Raw genomic sequence first — 26474 nt, forward strand, 5'->3', positions numbered from 1 at the left:
TAGGATTCCAAAGTGTATCGCTAACCGTTTCCTCGTCGTTCAGCCGAGCAGAGCGTGTCATTAGAATTGTAGATAACAATGCGAGGACCTTTGTTTTTGTTACGGCTTTTGACACACAATACGCGCAAATGACTTTCAAAAATTTTCAACAATCGACAAGCATGGACACAAGCCACACCTCTAGGAGGGTCTCAAGTTCCTAGGGCATACCGTAATCTAGCGGTAATGCGGTAAAGTAGAAGCCCAAGAGCTAGACATTTATGAAACAATCAATTGACTTATAAATAAAACACTTTTGATTTACAAAGAATGTCAAAAAGTGCATTACAATGAAAGGCGATTTGGTCTATTTGTTACGCAGAATTTTACGGCTTAACATATTTGTGCATTTTAATTCTCGACATTGTTCATTAGTTTACAGAATAGCATACCACGTCGTAGCAGGAATCCTACATGTTTGCAAGCCACGTGGAACTCATGTACAACTCGAGCTCGCTCAAGATAATCCATGACTGTCTGGACGCGAATTAGGCAGACATCATGTGTCCTAGTCCAAACTTAAAGCTTATTAACACGTATAATATAAAGCAAAATATAGGGAGAATTGAAAAAGCTCGGCTACATGTTCCAATCTTTCAACGAATCCTAGCAAAGAAAATATAAGGTAAGCGTAAGGAATATGACATAAGAAAACAGGTTTACTATAACATTTGATAAATAATACCTTATGCATGATATTAGGTTTTCTGCAGTTCAACGTCTATATTGGACGTTTCATAATATAACGGCAACTGTAGTGTCCGGGCTACCTGTGTTAAGACCGGGCTACCTGTGTAAGGAGTATATTATAGGATGTTCGTTCGTTCGTTCGTTCGTTCGTTGTAAAGCAGATGGTCGAGACGTACAATAAACAGTTGTGTTTACGAATGCTATAGCAACCATCACTAATTGCGCGTCGCGCGCGCCTATATATTTGCGTGCAACATTTGCAACAGTTCAACACGAAAAGATGTAACGGGAACGTTTCTATGTCTACAATAAAAAGTAATCTGACAAAGAACAAATGCTAGGCATATACAACAATATTACTTATTTATTGATGAATTTAGTCAATTTACAACACAAAATATCTACATATCTTTTTCACAAAATATCTACATCCAATCTTAAATATTTCGAAAATGTGAAAATAGCATTTTTGGAATGCCATCCATTCATTTCATTTCAGGTCCCATGCAAGAACACAGGAAACGCCTCCATTGATCATTATTTGATTCTTGAGCTAGGAAGTCGACCCAAGATACACATGCATAGCGACACATGGGTGAGTGTGGGTGCGCAAGTGTTACTAAAATGTGTAGTATGTGCGCACATTCGTGTTTCTAAAAAAAAAAAAGTGCACAAGACTAACCTAGCTAAGTATAATTATTCTGTAAAGTTAAAAAAAGACTCTTTCTTATCATACATTATAGTATTCGTCACACAAATCTCAAAAACTCCAACTGTGGCTTTGGCTCCCTGTGGCTCCCCATTTATATTACTTCTTCTCGACCATTGTATTACTGAGCTCTCGTTATATTCAGCATTATTCCATTCTGAAAGGAGGGAAACTAGTAGCTTTCAATATATTATTTTTTTTATTTATCCATTGAACTTACACAACCTAACTTAAGAAACTTAACTTAACTTTTTGTGCTACTGGAGAAATTGCACAGCGGGTTTACGATATTTCACCTCTTTGACTGAGTCCAAAGCTGCACCCTTCAGCTGATATAGGTAGGCGGTAAAAGTTACGAGTCTTGGTAGTAACACGCATTGACTTGCACTTGCTTCAAGCAAAGTCCATCAGCCATAAGGCAGCCCATAGGGGCAGTTGGTCTTGTCATACTTGAGCACCTTACAGTCTTTGGGGGAGTATACTCCCGGGGCTGTACTCCCTTTATCCATCAGACGGGGATCATCGTTGTATCTTTTAGGGTGTAAATTCGGCCGAGCCTTGGGTATCTTTTAGGGGTGAAACTGAGAATACTCAGAATTTTTAACCTTGGTATCTTTTAGGGTGCTATTATAGCCATCACACATCTAATTTGTAGCTAATGAAAAAGCGTTAAAACGTGTCAATCTTCCATTCGATTACGAATTATTTACGTTTGTTTGAGGTATCTTTTATGGGTTAATGTCATGCCTAACCACGCCCACTTTAGTATCTTTTAGGGTTAAAATATAACCAGACCACGCCCAATTTAGTATCTTTTAGGGTTGTTTTAAAAAACTCCCGACGATGATCCCCGTCCGTTTGATATCGGAGTACCCACACCCCCAACCTCCCCCCCTTCCCCCCGGAAGCGTATTGTCCTGTTAGCATATGCAGTCGTCTGCAAATAGACGTACCTCTGATTCCGGAATAACGACATCGACAATGTCACTGATGTTAAACAAATTCGGGCCAAGAACTGTGCCTTCAGGAACGCCAGAAAGGATACGAGACCAGTCCTAACGATGAACACAACCCAATATCCTTCCCATCAGACACCTCTCCCTTAGCTCAAGAAAAAGTACACGACGCGGTTACCAAGCCGTCCCGCGTTCGCTTTTCTCGTGTAAAATATGGTTTCATTTCCCTTCTTCGCGAAATGTCTCGCTTAAACAAAATCATTCACAACTGTTAAGGAATGGCTGAGCCCCAATGCTCTGTAGAACAAATTCAGAACGGCTTTCGGTTGCAACTGGAGAAAAGCAGTAGCCAATCCTCAGATATGAAGCGTTCCGCTACACGTGAGTAGAAATTCGTCTTTCCTTTCTTTTTATTAGTTTATTCTTCCATCTTTTTCGCATTTGCCGTCATCTATTCGACGATCAAAGATCCCCTTTAGAGCGAACAGGTTTTTTACGATTCATCCTATTTGTTGTTTTGTTTCTAGCTGAAAACAAAACCCCCGAATCGTCCGTCTCGTTCAGCCATTTTGCCGGTCTCGAAGCCCTGGATCCCACCAAACGGGAGCTGTTGGAAGCCCGCTTTTCAGCACCAAGGGTAAGAGTGATTTAGGTAGATGTGCACAGTGCAAATGATAAGCTTTACAATTGAACATAACATTGATAAATTCGTAGGTTATTATTTTGTTGCATGTCATTATGATGTTGCGTGGCACTTTACAATATGTACTGAAGCTAACATACAGTTATAAGCGACATGGGGGATGTACTTTTGATAAATCTCCCGTTTTTACTTTTTAACTGTAACTGTTGTCTGTTGGATATTTCAGGCCAATAGGATGGAATTGTATTGGGGGTACCCTTTTTAAAGCCTCCCATCAAATGTCCAATATATATTCTGTAGTAAATGGAAGCTACGTTTCTACTTAGCTATGAAGGATATTCTCAAGAAATATAGGGTGTTGGTGATGCGTCCACACCCCGTAATTTACCCTGTATTTGGGGAATTTACAATTACAATTGTGGCCGGGTGGATTTAAAGTCGATTCTTAGGAATGTTTTGGAGGCAGGGAGAGCGAACTCAGGACGTCGTCTAACAATGGACAGAACTGATTTATTACAACATAACAACTATGACATACACAGGCTGTGTGTATCCAAACAAGGACATGATGCCTTTAAATAGAATATAACAGGCAAACAGTGTAATTGTTAAACTGTTGATAGATAAATGCCAGATATTACACAAGTATGAAACATGCACTGCGAAGGCTAACCTCTGCCCTCAATCACACTCTGCAGCTTCGCTATTGAAAACTGTTTACAACTTGATATAAGATGTATCTAAAATCTAACAATAAATCACAACAGAATCCTGTTCAATTTCAGCATCACATTACATGGCACATGGTCTTGAAACACAACCACGGTAGCTAAAAGACAAACAATTACACAGCTAAAGAATTCCTAAAATTTACTTGGTCACACACTGATAATGTTTTTGACAAGCAGATCATTACTTGGATTCCCTGCTTGCATTATTATTGTAGTTGATCAAACAGCCATGTTACAAAAGTCTAGTTGTAAATAACTGATGACTATGTACCACAAAGGGAGCATGCCTCAAAGGGGGCGAGCTATCCCTTTTATAGCAAGCATTCATGTTCAACTGAGGATGAAAATGCAAAAACCATCATATATGTGAACAGATTAGTAACACAAATATTTCAAGAGGAGAGTGTAATTGTATTTCAGTCTATAGAACATACAGGCAAAATTATGTGGATGTCTTTAGAGCATTTTATTACTTTTTTTTCAGCCATTTAGCCAAGACTCACAAACAAGCAATGCCTCTTCTACTGGGAGTGACAGAGAGTATGACCAGGTACAATACAAATATACTTAACAGGGTATGACCAGGTACATTATACATAAAAAACACTTTACAGGGTATGACCGGATACATTACAAAAGCACTTTACAGGGTATGACCAGGTATATTACAACAATACTTTACAGGGAATGACAAGGTACATTACAAATATACTTTACAGGGTATGACCAGGTACATTACAAAAATACTGCGCAGGGTTTGACCAGGTACATTACAAATTTTACATATGACAAGGTACAGTACATTACAAATATACTTTACAAGGTATGACCAGGTACATTACAAATATACTGTGCAGGGTTTGACCAGGAATATAATACAAACATTTTGTACAGGGTATTACCAGGTGTAATACAAATATACTGCACAGGAATGACCAATTTCCATGGTTGAGGGGGAGGGGGTGGTTCTCAGCCATACATTTATCTATTCAATTTCCACCAGTTATACTGGTGTGGAAGGTACAACAGAGCTAGGCTCCAAATCAAGTACCCCCTTGAGTGTATTTTTAGTGAGCATTGTAAGCACTGTCACTGGGGGTGGTCATTGCCAGAGGGTTAATTGCATCCCCAGTGGTTCTTTTATGTTCCTTCCGTTCAGGTTAGGGTAGTGCAACTTGAAGAGACAGGACCTCTGCCTTATTTTCCTCATCCGAGAAGACTTGAAACATACAGTAGGAGAATAACTTTAACTCATTTGCGACACATTATGGAGTTATTTTTATGTAATAATTTATACACAGTCGACGCCAGGAAACAGAGGAGAGAAACATGCAGGCCGTAAGAGAAAGGCAGCTCCTACTGACGGGGATTCACCAAGTAAATAAGAACAATTATTTTTTAAATATTCACAAAACAAGCTTTTACAGATCTTTTATAAAAATGGTAAGTTTATCCAGCTCATTTCAGCAAAAGCTGGATAATGGAGTGTGTACACAATACATTTATAGCTTTAGATAGCTGTAGACAATTAAAGCATTTTCAAATCTAAGCCATTTTTTGCAGAGTGTGTGATCTGAGTCTCGAGCCTGTTATTTTAAATCTTACAATTTTATTGTTAACAATTGATGGTTAACTTGGATTATTTATAGATACACCAAGCTGTAGCCAAGAGATCATGCATTTGTTTTCCCCTTAGCTAGTTACTAAGGACACAAATGAATTAATAAAACCAAAAATCCTAGTAATAACAATTATTTTCTCTTTTTCTGTAGGTTTGTTGGCTTCTAAGTCAGGAAGAGGCGATTCAATGGCAAGCAACAAGATAACCGAGTACTTCAAGGTACTGTATCTTTTTTTGTTATGTTTTGGAGCTTATTTTACATGTTTCAACTCTGTATTTATTTGGATGGCAGAATGTCTGCAAAGCATGCGCTATGTTTCTTTATTTTGATAATGACAGTTTCTTTGAAATGTTGTCAACTGATCAGGGCAAGAAGGGTTTTGTGAAATTTTATAATTCGTTAGCTGGCTCTTGAACTCTTCATGCAGAATCCCCCTTAAGAGCTAGTGTAAAATGGTTACATGGATATAACCTTTAGGCACAATTAAATTGATTTTATTCTCCTCCAACAAATGACTTTGTTATTATTAGAATGACTCACCAGCAAGAACCAGTAGTCCTTCTCAGAATCTTCTCCCATCATTCACAGCTCAGGTGTGTAGTGTTAAACATTTCAAAAGGTATCATTACTACAGTACAGGGATAACTCTAATGTAGTATTCTAAAGTATACAGTATGTTTTCTATAATACGTTTGATAATATGTATGAAGTCGGATTTATAGGATGTGGATGTATGTACACTACTCTTTGGTACAGTAATAGCCTCCGCCAATTTTTTGTCTTTAATTAACCCATTGACTCCTGGCTATTTTTTAGCTGAATTTACAAAAAAACAGACTGAAAACAGATACCTCCCCCCCTATTCTGAGTTTTATACAGCCCTTCTAAGTCAAACACAGCTGCCCCTAGTCAGCGGTATCCTAGCTTTCCAACAGTGCTTTGCAGCCCCCCACTTTTAATCCCTCGTCATTGTGCTGAAGCGAGCACAAGTTGATGGTTGCTTGTATTTTTCATAAAAAAAATACAGCTATGAGCATATAAGGAGAGTGTCTCAGGACATGAAGTTTATTGGGGCATAATTGAGTGCTTTGCTTATGAATATTTGCAAGCAAAGGTGGATTCATGATGATTTTTTCTTGTTTGGCTTTGCCTGGATGAGAAAATAATTTTCTAATGAATCACCACAGCTCTCCTAAATGCTGTCTTTTCTGAAACCAAATTGATTCCAAAATTGTTTACACTGTTATTTTGGGTCTGTATGACCTGGAATTGATTTGTTTGGCTTCGGGGTGAAAAGACTTATAAATAAACCATCTGACTTTGGGGAGAGGAATGTTGACTGGCCCTCCCCTCGTAAATTTTTTCCCTGGATCTCCCAGAATGCTTTGCAATCTGTAAAGGCATCCAAGTGGTTTTACAGGCCTTCAAGGAGTGGACATTTTGTTTTGAGGCCATGGAAATGAACCTGGAGGATCAGAATAAAGGTATCTATTTGTGTCTTGAGCTGTGTTTGCTGATCTCTCTCCCTTGTGTGGTATTTTGAGCGTTTAATTGAGAGGGGTGATTCTGCTTTTCTTTCCTTGTTCGATTTGAGATTTGTCAAAGAACCTGTGCTATTATTTGGCTTAAGAGTAGATGCCAACACCTTGGTTGGATGCATATCTGCAAGACCATTTATCCCTTAGACTGATGCCTGAGTATCTTCATCTTGTTGTATTTATTTTGCATTTATGAATTTTTTGGGTTGTGGGTACTTCCCAAAGCCGGTACAGGCTGGTTGAGGGGTCAATGTGCCAATTAAAGACGAAAATTTGGCAGAGTCTACTTCCAGGTTTTGGTGTATTGTATTTATTCTTGTGGTACATGAACATGTCAATTTGGGATTTTTGTATTTACACTACTCTATAGGTACACTTAATATATTGTTGTTTTGCAGTGTCATATTGAAAGCTCGCTATCTAATCCTGTCCCTGTCAGGGGGCGGAACAACAGTTCCTCGCGGCAAGACTGGAATGACGATTTGATGTGTATTAGCATCCATGAGGCATGCCAGGTGGGTACTCTAATACCAAGCACTACTGGAATAAGTGACTCTACTTCATGTTTAACAACATCGCACACTAGAGGCTACTGGAATGAGTGAATCTACTTCATGTTTTACAACATTGCACACTAAAGGCTACTGGAATAAGTGAATCTACTTCATGTTTTACAACATTGCACACTAAAGGCTACTGGAATAAGTGAATCTACTTCATGTTTTACAACATTGCACACTAGAGGCTACTGGAATAAGTGACTCTACTTCATGTCTTACAACATCGCACACAAGAGGCTACTGGAATAAGTGAATCTACTTCATGTTTTACAACATTGCACACTAGAGGCTACTGGAATAAGTAACTCTACTTCATGTTTCACAACATTGCACACAAGAGGCTACTGGAATGAGTGACTCTACTTCATGTCTTCCAACATTGCACACTAGAGGCTACTGGAATAAGTGACTCTACTTCATGTTTTACAACATTGCACACTAGAGGCTACTGGAATAAGTGAATCTACTTCATGTTTCACAACATTGCACACAAGAGGCTACTGGAATAAGTAATTCTACTTCATGTTTCACAACATTGCACACAAGAGGCTACTGGAATAAGTGACTCTACTTCATGTTTCACAACATTGCACACAAGAGGCTACTGGAATAAGTAATTCTACTTCATGTTTCACAACATTGCACACAAGAGGCTACTGGAATAAGTGACTCTACTTCATGTTTCACAACATTGCACACAAGAGGCTACTGGAATAAGTAATTCTACTTCATGTTTCACAACATTTCACACAAGAGGCTACTGGAATAAGTAATTCTACTTCATGTTTCACAACATTGCACACTAAAGGCTACTGGAATAAGTGAATCTACTTCATGTTTCACAACATTGCACACAAGAGGCTACTGGAATAAGTGACTCTACTTCATGTTTCACAACATTGCACACTAGAGGCTACTGGAATAAGTGAATCTACTTCATGTTTCACAACATTGCACACAAGAGGCTACTGGAATAAGTAATTCTACTTCATGTTTCACAACATTGCACACAAGAGGCTACTGGAATAAGTGACTCTACTTCATGTTTCACAACATTGCACACAAGAGGCTACTGGAATGAGCGACTCTACTTCATGTTTCACAACATTGCACACAAGAGGCTACTGGAATAAGTGACTCTACTTCATGTTTTACAACATTGCACACTAAAGGCTACTGGAATAAGTAACTCTACACTTAATGTTTTACAACATTGCACATAGAGGCTACTGGAATGAGTGACTACTTCATGTTTTACAACATTGCACACTAAAGGCTACTGGAATAAGTGAATCTACTTCATGTTTCACAACATTGCACACAAGAGGCTACTGGAATAAGTGACTCTACTTCATGTTTTACAACATTGCACACTAAAGGCTACTGGAATGAGTGACTCTACTTCATGTTTTACAACATTGCACATAGAGGCTACTGGAATAAGTGACTCTACTTCATGTCTTACAACATCGCACACTAAAGGCTACTGGAATAAGTGACTCTACTTCATGTCTTACAACATTGCACACTAAAGGCTACTGGAATAAGTGACTCTACTTCATGTTTTACAACATTGCACACAAGAGGCTACTTGAATAAGTGACTCAACTTCATGTTTTACAACATCGCACATAGAGGCTACTGGAATAAGTGACTCTACTTTATGTTTTACAACATTGCACACTAGAGGCTACTGGAATAAGTGACTCTACTTCATGTTTCACAACATTGCACACAAGAGGCTACTGGAATAAGTGACTCTACTTCATGTTTCACAACATTGCACACAAGAGGCTACTGGAATAAGTGACTCTACTTCATGTCTTACAACATTGCACACTAAAGGCTACTGGAATAAGTGACTCTACTTCATGTTTTACAACATTGCACACAAGAGGCTACTTGAATAAGTGACTCAACTTCATGTTTTACAACATCGCACATAGAGGCTACTGGAATAAGTGACTCTACTTTATGTTTTACAACATTGCACACTAGAGGCTACTGGAATAAGTGACTCTACTTCATGTTTCACAACATTGCACACAAGAGGCTACTGGAATAAGCGACTCTACTTCATGTTTCACAACATTGCACACAAGAGGCTACTGGAATAAGTGACTCTACTTTATGTTTCACAACATTGCACATAGAGGCTACTGGAATAAGTGACTCTACTTCATGTCTTACAACATTGCACACTAAAGGCTACTGGAATAAGTAACTCTACTTCATGTTTTACAACATTGCACATAGAGGCTACTGGAATAAGTGACTCTACTTCATGTTTCACAACATTGCAGATAGAGGCTACTGGAATAAGTAACTCTACTTCATGTTTTACAACATTGCACACAAGAGGCTACTGGAATAAGTAACTCTACTTCATGTTTCACAACATTGCACACTAAAGGCTACTGGAATAAGTGACTCTACTTCATGTTTTACAACATTGCACACAAGAGGCTACTGGAATAAGTAACTCTACACTTCATGTTTTACAACATTGCACACTAAAGGCTACTGGAGTGAGTGACTCTACACTTCATGTTTTACAACATTGCACACTCAAGGCTACTGAAATGAGTGACTCTACACTTCATGTTTTACAACAATGCACATAGAGGCTACTGGAATAAGTAACTCTACTTCATGTTTTACAACATTGCACACAAGAGGCTACTGGAATAAGTAACCCTACACTTCATGTTTTACAACATTGCACATAGAGGCTACTGGAATAAGTGACTCTACTTCATGTCTTACAACATTGCACACTAAAGGCTACTGGAATGAGTGACTCTACTTCATGTTTCACAACGTTGCACACAAGAGGCTACTGGAATAAGTAACCCTACACTTCATGTTTTACAACATTGCACACAAGAGGCTACTGGAATAAGTGACTCTACTTCATGTTTTACAACATTGCACATAGAGGCTACTGGAATAAGTGACTCTACTTCATGTTTCACAATATTGCACACAAGAGGCTACTGGAATAAGTGACTCTACTTCATGTTTCACAATATTGCACACAAGAGGCTACTGGAATAAGTGACTCTACTTCATGTTTTACAACATTGCACACTAGAAGCTACTGGAATAAGTGACTCTACTTCATGTCTTACAACATTGCACACAAGAGGCTACTGGAATAAGTGACTCTACTTCATGTCTTACAACATTGCACACAAGAGGCTACTGGAATAAGTGACTCTACTTCATGTTTCACAACATTGCACACTAGAGGCTACTGGAATGAGTGACTCTACTTCATGTCTTACAACATTGCACACTAAAGGCTACTGGAATAAGTGACTCTACTTCATGTTTTACAACATTGCACACTAAAGGCTACTGGAATAAGTGACTCTACTTTATGTTTCACAACATTGCACATAGAGGCTACTGGAATAAGTGACTCTACTTCATGTCTTACAACATTGCACACAAGAGGCTACTGGAATAAGTGACCCTACTTCATGTTTTACAACATTGCACACTAGAGGCTACTGGAATAAGTGACTCTACTTCATGTCTTACAACATTGCACACTAGAGGCTACTGGAATAAGTGACTACTTCATGTCTTAACAACATTGCACACTAGAGGCTACTGGAATAAGTGACTCTACTTTATGTTTCACAACATTGCACACAAGAGGCTACTGGAATGAGTGACTCTACTTCATGTCTTACAACATTGCACACTAGAGGCTACTGGAATAAGTGACTCTACTTCATGTTTCACAACATTGCACATAGAGGCTACTGGAATAAGTGACTCTACTTCATGTTTTACAACATTGTACACTAAAGGCTACTGGAATAAGTGACTCTACTTCATGTCTTACAACATTGCACACTATAGGCTACTGGAATAAGTGACTCTACTTCATGTTTTACAACATTGCACACTAAAGGCTACTGGAATAAGTGACTCTACTTCATGTCTTACAACATTGCACACTAAAGGCTACTGGAATAAGTGACTCTACTTCATGTCTTACAACATTGCACACTAAAGGCTACTGGAATAAGTGACTCTACTTCATGTCTTACAACATTGCACACTAAAGGCTACTGGAATAAGTGACTCTACGTCATGTCTTACAACATTGCACACAAGAGGCTACTGGAATAAGTGACTCTACTTCATGTTTCACAACATTGCACACTATAGGCTACTGGAATGAGTGACTCTACTTCATGTCTTACAACATTGCACACTAGAGGCTACTGGAATAAGTGACTCTACTTCATGTCTTACAACATTGCACACAAGAGGCTACTGGAATAAGTGACTCTACTTCATGTTTTACAACATTGCACACTAGAGGCTACTGGAATAAGTGACTCTACTTCATGTTTTACAACATTGCACACTAGAGGCTACTGGAATAAGTGACTCTACTTCATGTTTCACAACATTGCACACAAGAGGCTACTGGAATAAGCGACTCTACTTCATGTTTCACAACATTGCACACAAGAGGCTACTGGAATAAGTGACTCTACTTTATGTTTCACAACATTGCACATAGAGGCTACTGGAATAAGTGACTCTACTTCATGTTTTACAACATTGCACACTAAAGGCTACTGGAATAAGTAACTCTACACTTAATGTTTTACAACATTGCACATAGAGGCTACTGGAATGAGTGACTACTTCATGTTTTACAACATTGCACACTAAAGGCTACTGGAATAAGTGAATCTACTTCATGTTTCACAACATTGCACACAAGAGGCTACTGGAATAAGTGACTCTACTTCATGTTTTACAACATTGCACACTAAAGGCTACTGGAATGAGTGACTCTACTTCATGTTTTACAACATTGCACATAGAGGCTACTGGAATAAGTGACTCTACTTCATGTCTTACAACATCGCACACTAAAGGCTACTGGAATAAGTGACTCTACTTCATGTCTTACAACATTGCACACTAAAGGCTACTGGAATAAGTGACTCTACTTCATGTTTTACAACATTGCACACAAGAGGCTACTTGAATAAGTGACTCAACTTCATGTTTTACAACATCGCACATAGAGGCTACTGGAATAAGTGACTCTACTTTATGTTTTACAACATTGCACACTAGAGGCTACTGGAATAAGTGACTCTACTTCATGTTTCACAACATTGCACACAAGAGGCTACTGGAATAAGTGACTCTACTTCATGTTTCACAACATTGCACACAAGAGGCTACTGGAATAAGTGACTCTACTTCATGTCTTACAACATTGCACACTAAAGGCTACTGGAATAAGTGACTCTACTTCATGTTTTACAACATTGCACACAAGAGGCTACTTGAATAAGTGACTCAACTTCATGTTTTACAACATCGCACATAGAGGCTACTGGAATAAGTGACTCTACTTTATGTTTTACAACATTGCACACTAGAGGCTACTGGAATAAGTGACTCTACTTCATGTTTCACAACATTGCACACAAGAGGCTACTGGAATAAGCGACTCTACTTCATGTTTCACAACATTGCACACAAGAGGCTACTGGAATAAGTGACTCTACTTTATGTTTCACAACATTGCACATAGAGGCTACTGGAATAAGTGACTCTACTTCATGTCTTACAACATTGCACACTAAAGGCTACTGGAATAAGTAACTCTACTTCATGTTTTACAACATTGCACATAGAGGCTACTGGAATAAGTGACTCTACTTCATGTTTCACAACATTGCAGATAGAGGCTACTGGAATAAGTAACTCTACTTCATGTTTTACAACATTGCACACAAGAGGCTACTGGAATAAGTAACTCTACTTCATGTTTCACAACATTGCACACTAAAGGCTACTGGAATAAGTGACTCTACTTCATGTTTTACAACATTGCACACAAGAGGCTACTGGAATAAGTAACTCTACACTTCATGTTTTACAACATTGCACACTAAAGGCTACTGGAGTGAGTGACTCTACACTTCATGTTTTACAACATTGCACACTCAAGGCTACTGAAATGAGTGACTCTACACTTCATGTTTTACAACAATGCACATAGAGGCTACTGGAATAAGTAACTCTACTTCATGTTTTACAACATTGCACACAAGAGGCTACTGGAATAAGTAACCCTACACTTCATGTTTTACAACATTGCACATAGAGGCTACTGGAATAAGTGACTCTACTTCATGTCTTACAACATTGCACACTAAAGGCTACTGGAATGAGTGACTCTACTTCATGTTTCACAACGTTGCACACAAGAGGCTACTGGAATAAGTAACCCTACACTTCATGTTTTACAACATTGCACACAAGAGGCTACTGGAATAAGTGACTCTACTTCATGTTTTACAACATTGCACATAGAGGCTACTGGAATAAGTGACTCTACTTCATGTTTCACAATATTGCACACAAGAGGCTACTGGAATAAGTGACTCTACTTCATGTTTCACAATATTGCACACAAGAGGCTACTGGAATAAGTGACTCTACTTCATGTTTTACAACATTGCACACTAGAAGCTACTGGAATAAGTGACTCTACTTCATGTCTTACAACATTGCACACAAGAGGCTACTGGAATAAGTGACTCTACTTCATGTCTTACAACATTGCACACAAGAGGCTACTGGAATAAGTGACTCTACTTCATGTTTCACAACATTGCACACTAGAGGCTACTGGAATGAGTGACTCTACTTCATGTCTTACAACATTGCACACTAAAGGCTACTGGAATAAGTGACTCTACTTCATGTTTTACAACATTGCACACTAAAGGCTACTGGAATAAGTGACTCTACTTTATGTTTCACAACATTGCACATAGAGGCTACTGGAATAAGTGACTCTACTTCATGTCTTACAACATTGCACACAAGAGGCTACTGGAATAAGTGACCCTACTTCATGTTTTACAACATTGCACACTAGAGGCTACTGGAATAAGTGACTCTACTTCATGTCTTACAACATTGCACACTAGAGGCTACTGGAATAAGTGACTACTTCATGTCTTAACAACATTGCACACTAGAGGCTACTGGAATAAGTGACTCTACTTTATGTTTCACAACATTGCACACAAGAGGCTACTGGAATGAGTGACTCTACTTCATGTCTTACAACATTGCACACTAGAGGCTACTGGAATAAGTGACTCTACTTCATGTTTCACAACATTGCACATAGAGGCTACTGGAATAAGTGACTCTACTTCATGTTTTACAACATTGTACACTAAAGGCTACTGGAATAAGTGACTCTACTTCATGTCTTACAACATTGCACACTATAGGCTACTGGAATAAGTGACTCTACTTCATGTTTTACAACATTGCACACTAAAGGCTACTGGAATAAGTGACTCTACTTCATGTCTTACAACATTGCACACTAAAGGCTACTGGAATAAGTGACTCTACTTCATGTCTTACAACATTGCACACTAAAGGCTACTGGAATAAGTGACTCTACTTCATGTCTTACAACATTGCACACTAAAGGCTACTGGAATAAGTGACTCTACGTCATGTCTTACAACATTGCACACAAGAGGCTACTGGAATAAGTGACTCTACTTCATGTTTCACAACATTGCACACTATAGGCTACTGGAATGAGTGACTCTACTTCATGTCTTACAACATTGCACACTAGAGGCTACTGGAATAAGTGACTCTACTTCATGTCTTACAACATTGCACACAAGAGGCTACTGGAATAAGTGACTCTACTTCATGTTTTACAACATTGCACACTAGAGGCTACTGGAATAAGTGACTCTACTTCATGTTTTACAACATTGCACACTAGAGGCTACTGGAATAAGTGACTCTACTTCATGTTTCACAACATTGCACACAAGAGGCTACTGGAATAAGCGACTCTACTTCATGTTTCACAACATTGCACACAAGAGGCTACTGGAATAAGTGACTCTACTTTATGTTTCACAACATTGCACATAGAGGCTACTGGAATAAGTGACTCTACTTCATGTTTTACAACATTGCACACTAAAGGCTACTGGAATAAGTAACTCTACACTTAATGTTTTACAACATTGCACATAGAGGCTACTGGAATGAGTGACTACTTCATGTTTTACAACATTGCACACTAAAGGCTACTGGAATAAGTGAATCTACTTCATGTTTCACAACATTGCACACAAGAGGCTACTGGAATAAGTGACTCTACTTCATGTTTTACAACATTGCACACTAAAGGCTACTGGAATGAGTGACTCTACTTCATGTTTTACAACATTGCACATAGAGGCTACTGGAATAAGTGACTCTACTTCATGTCTTACAACATCGCACACTAAAGGCTACTGGAATAAGTGACTCTACTTCATGTCTTACAACATTGCACACTAAAGGCTACTGGAATAAGTGACTCTACTTCATGTTTTACAACATTGCACACAAGAGGCTACTTGAATAAGTGACTCAACTTCATGTTTTACAACATCGCACATAGAGGCTACTGGAATAAGTGACTCTACTTTATGTTTTACAACATTGCACACTAGAGGCTACTGGAATAAGTGACTCTACTTCATGTTTCACAACATTGCACACAAGAGGCTACTGGAATAAGTGACTCTACTTCATGTTTCACAACATTGCACACAAGAGGCTACTGGAATAAGTGACTCTACTTCATGTCTTACAACATTGCACACTAAAGGCTACTGGAATAAGTGACTCTACTTCATGTTTTACAACATTGCACACAAGAGGCTACTTGAATAAGTGACTCAACTTCATGTTTTACAACATCGCACATAGAGGCTACTGGAATAAGTGACTCTACTTTATGTTTTACAACATTGCACACTAGAGGCTACTGGAATAAGTGACTCTACTTCATGTTTCACAACATTGCACACAAGAGGCTACTGGAATAAGCGACTCTACTTCATGTTTCACAACATTGCACACAAGAGGCTACTGGAATAAGTGACTCTACTTTATGTTTCACAACATTGCACATAGAGGCTACTGGAATAAGTGACTCTACTTCATGTCTTACAACATTGCACACTAAAGGCTACTGGAATAAGTAACTCTACTTCATGTTTTACAACATTGCACATAGAGGCTACTGGAATAAGTGACTCTACTTCATGTTTCACAACATTGCAGATAGAGGCTACTGGAATAAGTAACTCTACTTCATGTTTTACAACATTGCACACAAGAGGCTACTGGAATAAGTAACTCTACTTCATGTTTCACAACATTGCACACTAAAGGCTACTGGAATAAGTGACTCTACTTCATGTTTTACAACATTGCACACAAGAGGCTACTGGAATAAGTAACTCTACACTTCATGTTTTACAACATTGCACACTAAAGGCTACTGGAGTGAGTGACTCTACACTTCATGTTTTACAACATTGCACACTCAAGGCTACTGAAATGAGTGACTCTACACTTCATGTTTTACAACAATGCACATAGAGGCTACTGGAATAAGTAACTCTACTTCATGTTTTACAACATTGCACACAAGAGGCTACTGGAATAAGTAACCCTACACTTCATGTTTTACAACATTGCACATAGAGGCTACTGGAATAAGTGACTCTACTTCATGTCTTACAACATTGCACACTAAAGGCTACTGGAATGAGTGACTCTACTTCATGTTTCACAACGTTGCACACAAGAGGCTACTGGAATAAGTAACCCTACACTTCATGTTTTACAACATTGCACACAAGAGGCTACTGGAATAAGTGACTCTACTTCATGTTTTACAACATTGCACATAGAGGCTACTGGAATAAGTGACTCTACTTCATGTTTCACAATATTGCACACAAGAGGCTACTGGAATAAGTGACTCTACTTCATGTTTCACAATATTGCACACAAGAGGCTACTGGAATAAGTGACTCTACTTCATGTTTTACAACATTGCACACTAGAAGCTACTGGAATAAGTGACTCTACTTCATGTCTTACAACATTGCACACAAGAGGCTACTGGAATAAGTGACTCTACTTCATGTCTTACAACATTGCACACAAGAGGCTACTGGAATAAGTGACTCTACTTCATGTTTCACAACATTGCACACTAGAGGCTACTGGAATGAGTGACTCTACTTCATGTCTTACAACATTGCACACTAAAGGCTACTGGAATAAGTGACTCTACTTCATGTTTTACAACATTGCACACTAAAGGCTACTGGAATAAGTGACTCTACTTTATGTTTCACAACATTGCACATAGAGGCTACTGGAATAAGTGACTCTACTTCATGTCTTACAACATTGCACACAAGAGGCTACTGGAATAAGTGACCCTACTTCATGTTTTACAACATTGCACACTAGAGGCTACTGGAATAAGTGACTCTACTTCATGTCTTACAACATTGCACACTAGAGGCTACTGGAATAAGTGACTACTTCATGTCTTAACAACATTGCACACTAGAGGCTACTGGAATAAGTGACTCTACTTTATGTTTCACAACATTGCACACAAGAGGCTACTGGAATGAGTGACTCTACTTCATGTCTTACAACATTGCACACTAGAGGCTACTGGAATAAGTGACTCTACTTCATGTTTCACAACATTGCACATAGAGGCTACTGGAATAAGTGACTCTACTTCATGTTTTACAACATTGTACACTAAAGGCTACTGGAATAAGTGACTCTACTTCATGTCTTACAACATTGCACACTATAGGCTACTGGAATAAGTGACTCTACTTCATGTTTTACAACATTGCACACTAAAGGCTACTGGAATAAGTGACTCTACTTCATGTCTTACAACATTGCACACTAAAGGCTACTGGAATAAGTGACTCTACTTCATGTCTTACAACATTGCACACTAAAGGCTACTGGAATAAGTGACTCTACTTCATGTCTTACAACATTGCACACTAAAGGCTACTGGAATAAGTGACTCTACGTCATGTCTTACAACATTGCACACAAGAGGCTACTGGAATAAGTGACTCTACTTCATGTTTCACAACATTGCACACTATAGGCTACTGGAATGAGTGACTCTACTTCATGTCTTACAACATTGCACACTAGAGGCTACTGGAATAAGTGACTCTACTTCATGTCTTACAACATTGCACACAAGAGGCTACTGGAATAAGTGACTCTACTTCATGTTTTACAACATTGCACACTAGAGGCTACTGGAATAAGTGACTCTACTTCATGTCTTACAACATTGCACACAAGAGGCTACTGGAATGAGTGACTCTACTTCATGTCTTAACAACATTGCACACAAGAGGCTACTGGAATGAGTGACTCTACTTCATGTTTCACAACATCGCACATAGAGGCTACTGGAATAAGTGTCTCTACTTCATGTCTTACAACATTGCACACTAGAGGCTACTGGAATAAGTGACTCTACTTCATGTCTTAACAACATTGCACACTAGAGGCTACTGGAATAAGTGACTCTACTTCATGTTTCACAACATTGCACACAAGAGGCTACTGGAAAAAGTGACTCTACTTCATGTTTTACAACATTGCACACTAAAGGCTACTGGAATGAGTGACTCTACTTCATGTTTTACAACATTGCACACTAGAGGCTACTGGAATAAGTGACTCTACTTCATGTCTTACAACATTGCACACTAGAGGCTACTGGAATAAGTGACTCTACTTCATGTTTTACACCATTGCACACAAGAGGCTACTGGAATAAGTGACTCTACTTCATGTTTTACAACATTGCACACTAAAGGCTACTGGAATGAGTGACTCTACTTCATGTTTCACAACATTGCACACAAGAGGCTACTGGAATAAGTAACTCTACTTCATGTCTTACAACATTGCACACTAGAGGCTACTGGAATAAGTGACTCTACTTCATGTTTTACAACATTGCACACTAGAGGCTACTGGAATAAGTAACTCTACTTCATGTTTCACAACATTGCACACTAAAGGCTACTGGAATAAGTGACTCTACTTCATGTTTCACAACATTGCACACTAAAGGCTACTGGAATAAGTGACTCTACTTCATGTCTCACAACATTGCACACAAGAGGCTACTGGAATAAGTGACTCTATTTCATGTTTCACAACATTGCACACTAGAGGCTACTGGAATAAGTGACTCTACTTTATGTTTTACAACATTGCACACTAAAGGCTACTGGAATAAGTGACTCTACTTTATGTTTTACAACATTGCACACTAGAGGCTACTGGAATAAGTAACTCTACTTCATGTTTCACAACATTGCACACTAGAGGCTACTGGAATAAGTGACTCTACTTTATGTTTTACAACATTGCACACTAGAGGCTACTGGAATAAGTGACTCTACTTCATGTTTTACAACATTGCACATAGAGGCTACTGGAATAAGTGACTCTACTTCATGTTTCACAACAGTGCACACTAAAGGCTACCGGAATAAGTGACTCTACTTCATGTTTTAAAACATTGCACATAGAGGCTACTGGAATAAGTGACTCTACTTCATGTTTCACAACATTGCACACTAGAGGCTACTGGAATAAGTGACTCTACTTCATGTTTTACAACATTGCACACTAAAGGCTACTGGAATAAGTGACTCTACTTTATGTTTTAACAACATTGCACACTAGAGGCTACTGGAATAAGTGACTCTACTTCATGTCTTAACAACATTGCACACTAGAGGCTACTGGAATAAGTAACTCTACTTCATGTTTCACGACATTGCACACTAGAGGCTACTGGAATAAGTGACTCTACTTCATGTCATAACAACATTGCACACTAGAGGCTACTGGAATAAGTGACCCTACTTCATGTTTTACAACATTGCACACTAGAGGCTACTAGAATAAGTGACTCTACTTCATGTTTTACAACATTGCACATAGAGGCTACTGGAATGAGTGACTCTACTTCATGTTTCACAACATTGCACACTAGAGGCTACTGGAATAAGTGACTCTACTTCATGTTTTACAACATTGCACACTAGAGGCTACTGGAATAAGTAACTCTACTTCATGTTTCACAACATTGCACACTAGAGGATACTGGAATAAGTGACCCTACTTCATGTTTTACAACATTGCACACTAAAGGCTACTGGAATAAGTAACTCTACACTTCATGTTTTACAACATAGCACACAAGAGGCTACTGGAATAAGTGACTCTACTTCATGTCTTACAACATTGCACACTAGAGGCTACTGGAATAAGTGACTCTACTTCATGCTTCACAACATCGCACACTAGAGGCTACTGGAATAAGTGACTCTACTTCATGTCTTACAACATTGCACACAAGAGGCTACTGGAATAAGTGACTCTACTTCATGTTTTACAACATTGCACACAAGAGGCTACTGGAATAAGTAACTCTACTTCATGTTTCACCACATTGCACACTAGAGGCTACTGGAATAAGTGACTCTACTTCATGTTTCACAACATTGCACACTAGAGGCTACTGGAATAAGTGACTCTACTTCATGTTTCACAACATTGCACACTAGAAGCTACTGGAATAAGTGACTCTACTTCATGTTTTACAACATTGCACACTAAAGGCTACTGGAATAAGTAACTCTACACTTCATGTTTTACAACATTGCACACTAGAGGCTACTGGAATAAGTGACTCTACTTCATGTTTCACAACATTGCACACTAAAGGCTACTGGAATGAGTGACTCTACTTCATGTTTCACAACATTGCACACTAGAGGCTACTGGAATAAGTGACTCTACTTCATGTTTCACAACATTGCACACTAGAGGCTACTGGAATAAGTGACTCTACTTCATGTTTTACAACATTGCACACTAAAGGCTACTGGAATAAGTAACTCTACACTTCATGTTTTACAACATCGCACACAAGAGGCTACTGGAATAAGTGACTCTACTTCATGTCTTAACAACATTGCACACAAGAGGCTACTGGAATAAGTAATTCTACTTCATGTTTCACAACATTGCACACAAGAGGCTACTGGAATAAGTAACTCTACTTCATGTCTTACAACATTGCACACTAGAGGCTACTGGAATAAGTGACTCTACTTCATGTTTCACAACATTGCACACTAAAGGCTACTGGAATGAGTGACTCTACTTCATGTTTTACAACATTGCACATAGAGGCTACTGGAATAAGTGACTCTACTTCATGTCTTACAACATTGCACACTAAAGGCTACTGGAATAAGTGACTCTACTTCATGTCTTACAACATTGCACACTAAAGGCTACTGGAATAAGTAACTCTACTTCATGTCTCACAACATTGCACACAAGAGGCTACTGGAATAAGTGACTCTACTTCATGTTTTACAACATTGCACACTAGAGGCTACTGGAATAAGTGACTCTACTTCATGTCTTACAACATTGCACACTAGAGGCTACTGGAATAAGTGACTCTACTTCATGTTTCACAACATTGCACACTAAAGGCTACTGGAGTAAGTAACTCTACTTCATGTTTCACAACATTGCACACTAGAGGCTACTGGAATAAGTGACTCTACTTCATGTTTCACAACATTGCACACAAGAGGCTACTGGAATAAGTGACTCTACTTCATGTTTCACAACATTGCACACTCAAGGCTACTGGAATAAGTAACTCTACTTCATGTTTACGACATTGCACACTAAAGGCTACTGGAATAAGTGACTCTACTTCATGTTTCACAACATTGCACACTAGAGGCTACTGGAATAAGTAACTCTACACTTCATGTTTTACAACATTGCACACTAAAGGCTACTGGAATGAGTAACTCTACTTCATGTTTACAACATTGCACACTAAAGGCTACTGGAATAAGTGACTCTACTTCATGTTTTACAACATTGCACACAAGAGGCTACTGGAATAAGTGACTCTACTTCATGTTTCACAACATTGCACACTCAAGGCTACTGGAATAAGTAACTCTACTTCATGTTTCACAACATTGCACACAAGAGGCTACTGGAATAAGTGACTCTACTTCATGTTTCACAACATTGCACACTAAAGGCCACTGGAATGAGCGACTCTACTTCATGTTTTACAACATTGCACATAGAGGCTACTGGAATAAGTGACTCTACTTCATGTTTTACAACATTGCACACTAAAGGCTACTGGAATAAGTAACTCTACTTCATGTTTTACAACATTGCACACTAGAGGCTACTGGAATAAGTGACTCTACTTTATGTTTTACAACATTGCACACAAGAGGCTACTGGAATAAGTGGTCCTACTTCATGTTTCACAACATTGCACACTAGAGGCTACTGGAATAAGTAACTCTACTTCATGTCTTACAACATTGCACACTAGAGGCTACTGGAATAAGTGATTCTACTTCATGTTTCACAACATTGCACACAAGAGGCTACTGGAATAAGTAACTCTACTTCATGTCTTACAACATTGCACACTAGAGGCTACTGGAATAAGTGACTCTACTTCATGTTTCACAACATTGCACACTAAAGGCTACTGGAATGAGTGACTCTACTTCATGTTTTACAACATTGCACATAGAGGCTACTGGAATAAGTGACTCTACTTCATGTCTTACAACATCGCACACTAAAGGCTACTGGAATAAGTGACTCTACTTCATGTCTTACAACATTGCACACTAAAGGCTACTGGAATAAGTAACTCTACTTCATGTCTCACAACATTGCACACAAGAGGCTACTGGAATAAGTGACTCTACTTCATGTTTTACAACATTGCACACTAGAGGCTACTGGAATAAGTGACTCTACTTCATGTCTTACAACATTGCACACTAGAGGCTACTGGAATAAGTGACTCTACTTCATGTTTCACAACATTGCACACTAAAGGCTACTGGAGTAAGTAACTCTACTTCATGTTTCACAACATTGCACACTAGAGGCTACTGGAATAAGTGACTCTACTTCATGTTTCACAACATTGCACACAAGAGGCTACTGGAATAAGTGACTCTACTTCATGTTTTACAACATTGCACACTCAAGGCTACTGGAATAAGTAACTCTACTTCATGTTTCACAACATTGCACACTAGAGGCTACTGGAATAAGTAACTCTACACTTCATGTTTTACAACATTGCACACTAAAGGCTACTGGAATGAGTAACTCTACTTCATGTTTACAACATTGCACACTAAAGGCTACTGGAATGAGTGACTCTACTTCATTTTTTACAACATTGCACACAAGAGGCTACTGGAATAAGTGACTCTACTTCATGTTTCACAACATTGCACACTCAAGGCTACTGGAATAAGTAACTCTACTTCATGTTTCACAACATTGCACACAAGAGGCTACTGGAATAAGTGACTCTACTTCATGTTTCACAACATTGCACACTAAAGGCTACTGGAATGAGCGACTCTACTTCATGTTTTACAACATTGCACATAGAGGCTACTGGAATAAGTGACTCTACTTCATGTTTTACAACATTGCACACTAAAGGCTACTGGAATAAGTAACTCTACTTCATGTTTTACAACATTGCACACTAGAGGCTACTGGAATAAGTGACTCTACTTTATGTTTTACAACATTGCACACAAGAGGCTACTGGAATAAGTGACTCTACTTCATGTTTCACAACATTGCACACTAGAGGCTACTGGAATAAGTAACTCTACTTCATGTCTTACAACATTGCACACTAGAGGCTACTGGAATAAGTGACTCTACTTCATGTTTTACAACATAACACATTGTTTTTTTTCCACAGTATTAAACCCCACAACCCTATACAATCTAGTATCCAACATTGGCCATTTACTAACAAACTTATTGTTTTGACAACACTGAAAGACACAAAAAAATATGTGAGGAATTTCTCTTGTCTTCTTAAGTGAGAATTTATTCTCTGGGTTGTTGACTGATTGAATATCTTGTATGTGATTTGTTGGAACAAACATTTTATACATAATTTCTACTGTTCAGGATTTATAAGAGATCTCACTTTGGCATGCTTCCGTCCTCTAATAGATTCACAGATTTCCCTAATAGATTCACAGTTTTGAGAGCCATGTCCACGAGATGCAGTCAAGTTGTGTGACTGTAGTTTATTAGAGGACAAAGGCACAAAAAATGAGATCTGTTTGTTTTATACAACATTAAATATGTTTTCTTGCGTTACAATCTAGTTTTGGGGATGCTGATGCCAAGCGTGTGTGTGTCTCTCCTCTAATAACACCTGGACCCTTGACCATTCAGAGTGCACAATTTATAAGTGTTGTTGTATAATCACTGTTCTACTGTAAGTTCCTGAGCAATCAGCAAAGACAACCATGTTAAAGCCCTTTCGCATGGCTTGAATTGCATTTGAGGTTTTATTTATACCTCTTAAGCCCAGACACCATGCAAGATCAAACTCCTGCTATGTACATTTTTAGCAAAACTTGTCCCCCGACAGTGGATTTGTTTACTGTACACTAGCGGATAGTGCTGTATGTACGCAATTAACTCATCAGAGACTGTATATGGTTCCTTGTTTTTACTTTGTTTAATACCCTTCTTATGTTGATTTTTTGTCCTATAGACATCACTGACAATGTCAACTATTAAGGTAGGATTACAGAATCCCAAACAATTCCTCGAATGTGTGCATTAATAGAAAAAGCAGTGATAATTTAGAGATAATTTAGATTCTAATAGATTCTTTTGTAGGTTGAGGTCTCCGTCAACTGCCAAAAATAAATGGGTGTGATTTCCATCGTAATAAAGAACAAAAACATTCTACAACATGTCATTTTGTTCCTTGTGTGAGCATTTTTCTTGCTCACATACAATAGTGATCAGTACCTATTTTTTTTGCCTTGTTCTTCAGAAACATTGCATTTTAGCAGGCTTAAATTGGACAGGATGCAATAAAAGTTACTTTTTTGCTCACAGGATATGGAAAACCATATGTCTTACGGTGTAGAGAAATCTCAAAAAAAGGATGACACTATTCAGGATCTTAAGAGAGTAAGTAAATATCCTGTGCTTATTATAATATTTGCTTGTTATACCTCAACATTATAGATATAAGACTTGAGATACTGTATAAACTGTATGAGAAGGGAGGATCATAGATTAAAAAAAACGTTTTCCTTCTTTTGACACTAGATAGGAATTTTTGTTTTACAAAAGTATAAAAAAAATCGAATGGGGGCTCGAAAAAGATGGGATGGGGCTTATGTAAAAAAGCTTTTGGTATGATTGGGATGTAGTTTTTGTTTCTTTCCTTGCTCTTCTTTAGACATACACTTTACCAAGACAGTTTTGCTGCAATACTTACTTCAATTCCATTCTATATCTATCAATATGTTTTTTATTTCCCTTTGTCTGGTATGCTTTTGTACTTGATACACAGTAGCATTTCAGGGACTATTACATTGATAGAAAATGGATAATAAAGATAATTGTTGTTTGCTTTCAGCTTTTGGACAGTTATAAAGAAGAGATATCAAAACATGAGGTGAGTCAGTTTCATACCTACTGATCACCGCCTATGTAATATTTTGACACATTAAACAAGTGTATTGATGTGTCATTTCATAATGAGAGGATAGTTGAGTAGTTCTGCTGATTCAGACTGACTAAAGACACTGTCTTTTCTGTAATGTATCTTTATTATAGCATGTTTATTACTATGTAATATTATAACATATTATCTTTATTATATTTGTTTATTACAGAAAAAGGAAGATGAGTTAAAGCAACGCTTACAAAAATGTACAGAAGTCAATGAACATCTCCTACTTGAAGCAGTAAGAAGAACATTAATTTATCTTGTATAATTCATTTGGATTTGATTTCAGGCTAAGCATCTTTGGTGACGTTAGCATAGATGTGTCCTCTGTTTTCTTACTCACTTTTTTAAGCATTATTTATCACTTTAAGGTACTTTACACAAATTACCTTTGATACTACCCTGGTTCCAGAGCCTCAAA

The 26474-nt window shown here is 38.2% G+C and overlaps 1 protein-coding gene and 1 long non-coding RNA gene across 3 annotated transcripts in view; one reads left to right on the forward strand and one right to left on the reverse strand.

Moving 5' to 3' along the window:
- The first annotated feature begins 422 nt into the window (after window positions 1-422).
- Window positions 423-26474, forward strand: part of LOC5508762 (serine/threonine-protein kinase tousled-like 2) — a 40256-nt gene continuing 14204 nt past the window's right edge. Inside the window, exons 1-12 of one of the 2 annotated variants that reach the window (XM_048723914.1) lie at window positions 423-664; window positions 1229-1324; window positions 2922-3031; window positions 4253-4318; window positions 5070-5145; window positions 5541-5608; window positions 5921-5983; window positions 7327-7443; window positions 25079-25105; window positions 25432-25506; window positions 25961-25999; window positions 26220-26291. In XM_048723914.1, the coding sequence (XP_048579871.1) occupies window positions 1321-1324; window positions 2922-3031; window positions 4253-4318; window positions 5070-5145; window positions 5541-5608; window positions 5921-5983; window positions 7327-7443; window positions 25079-25105; window positions 25432-25506; window positions 25961-25999; window positions 26220-26291 (717 nt within the window). In that variant the 5' untranslated portion in view covers window positions 423-664; window positions 1229-1320. Of the gene's footprint in view, window positions 665-1228; window positions 1325-2560; window positions 2776-2921; window positions 3032-4252; window positions 4319-5069; window positions 5146-5540; window positions 5609-5920; window positions 5984-7326; window positions 7444-25078; window positions 25106-25431; window positions 25507-25960; window positions 26000-26219; window positions 26292-26474 lie in introns of those variants that run through there. The other variant, XM_032377598.2, reaches the window with a different exon arrangement.
- On the reverse strand, window positions 1079-2505 carry LOC116615715. Its single transcript, XR_004295086.2, has 2 exons — window positions 2392-2505; window positions 1079-2004 (listed from the first exon to the last, which is right to left on the reverse strand). It is a non-coding gene; the product is annotated as an uncharacterized LOC116615715 (long non-coding RNA).

Source organism: Nematostella vectensis, chromosome 2 (assembly GCF_932526225.1).
Source record: "Nematostella vectensis chromosome 2, jaNemVect1.1, whole genome shotgun sequence".
In the NCBI taxonomy this organism is placed as follows: Eukaryota; Metazoa; Cnidaria; class Anthozoa; order Actiniaria; family Edwardsiidae; genus Nematostella; species Nematostella vectensis.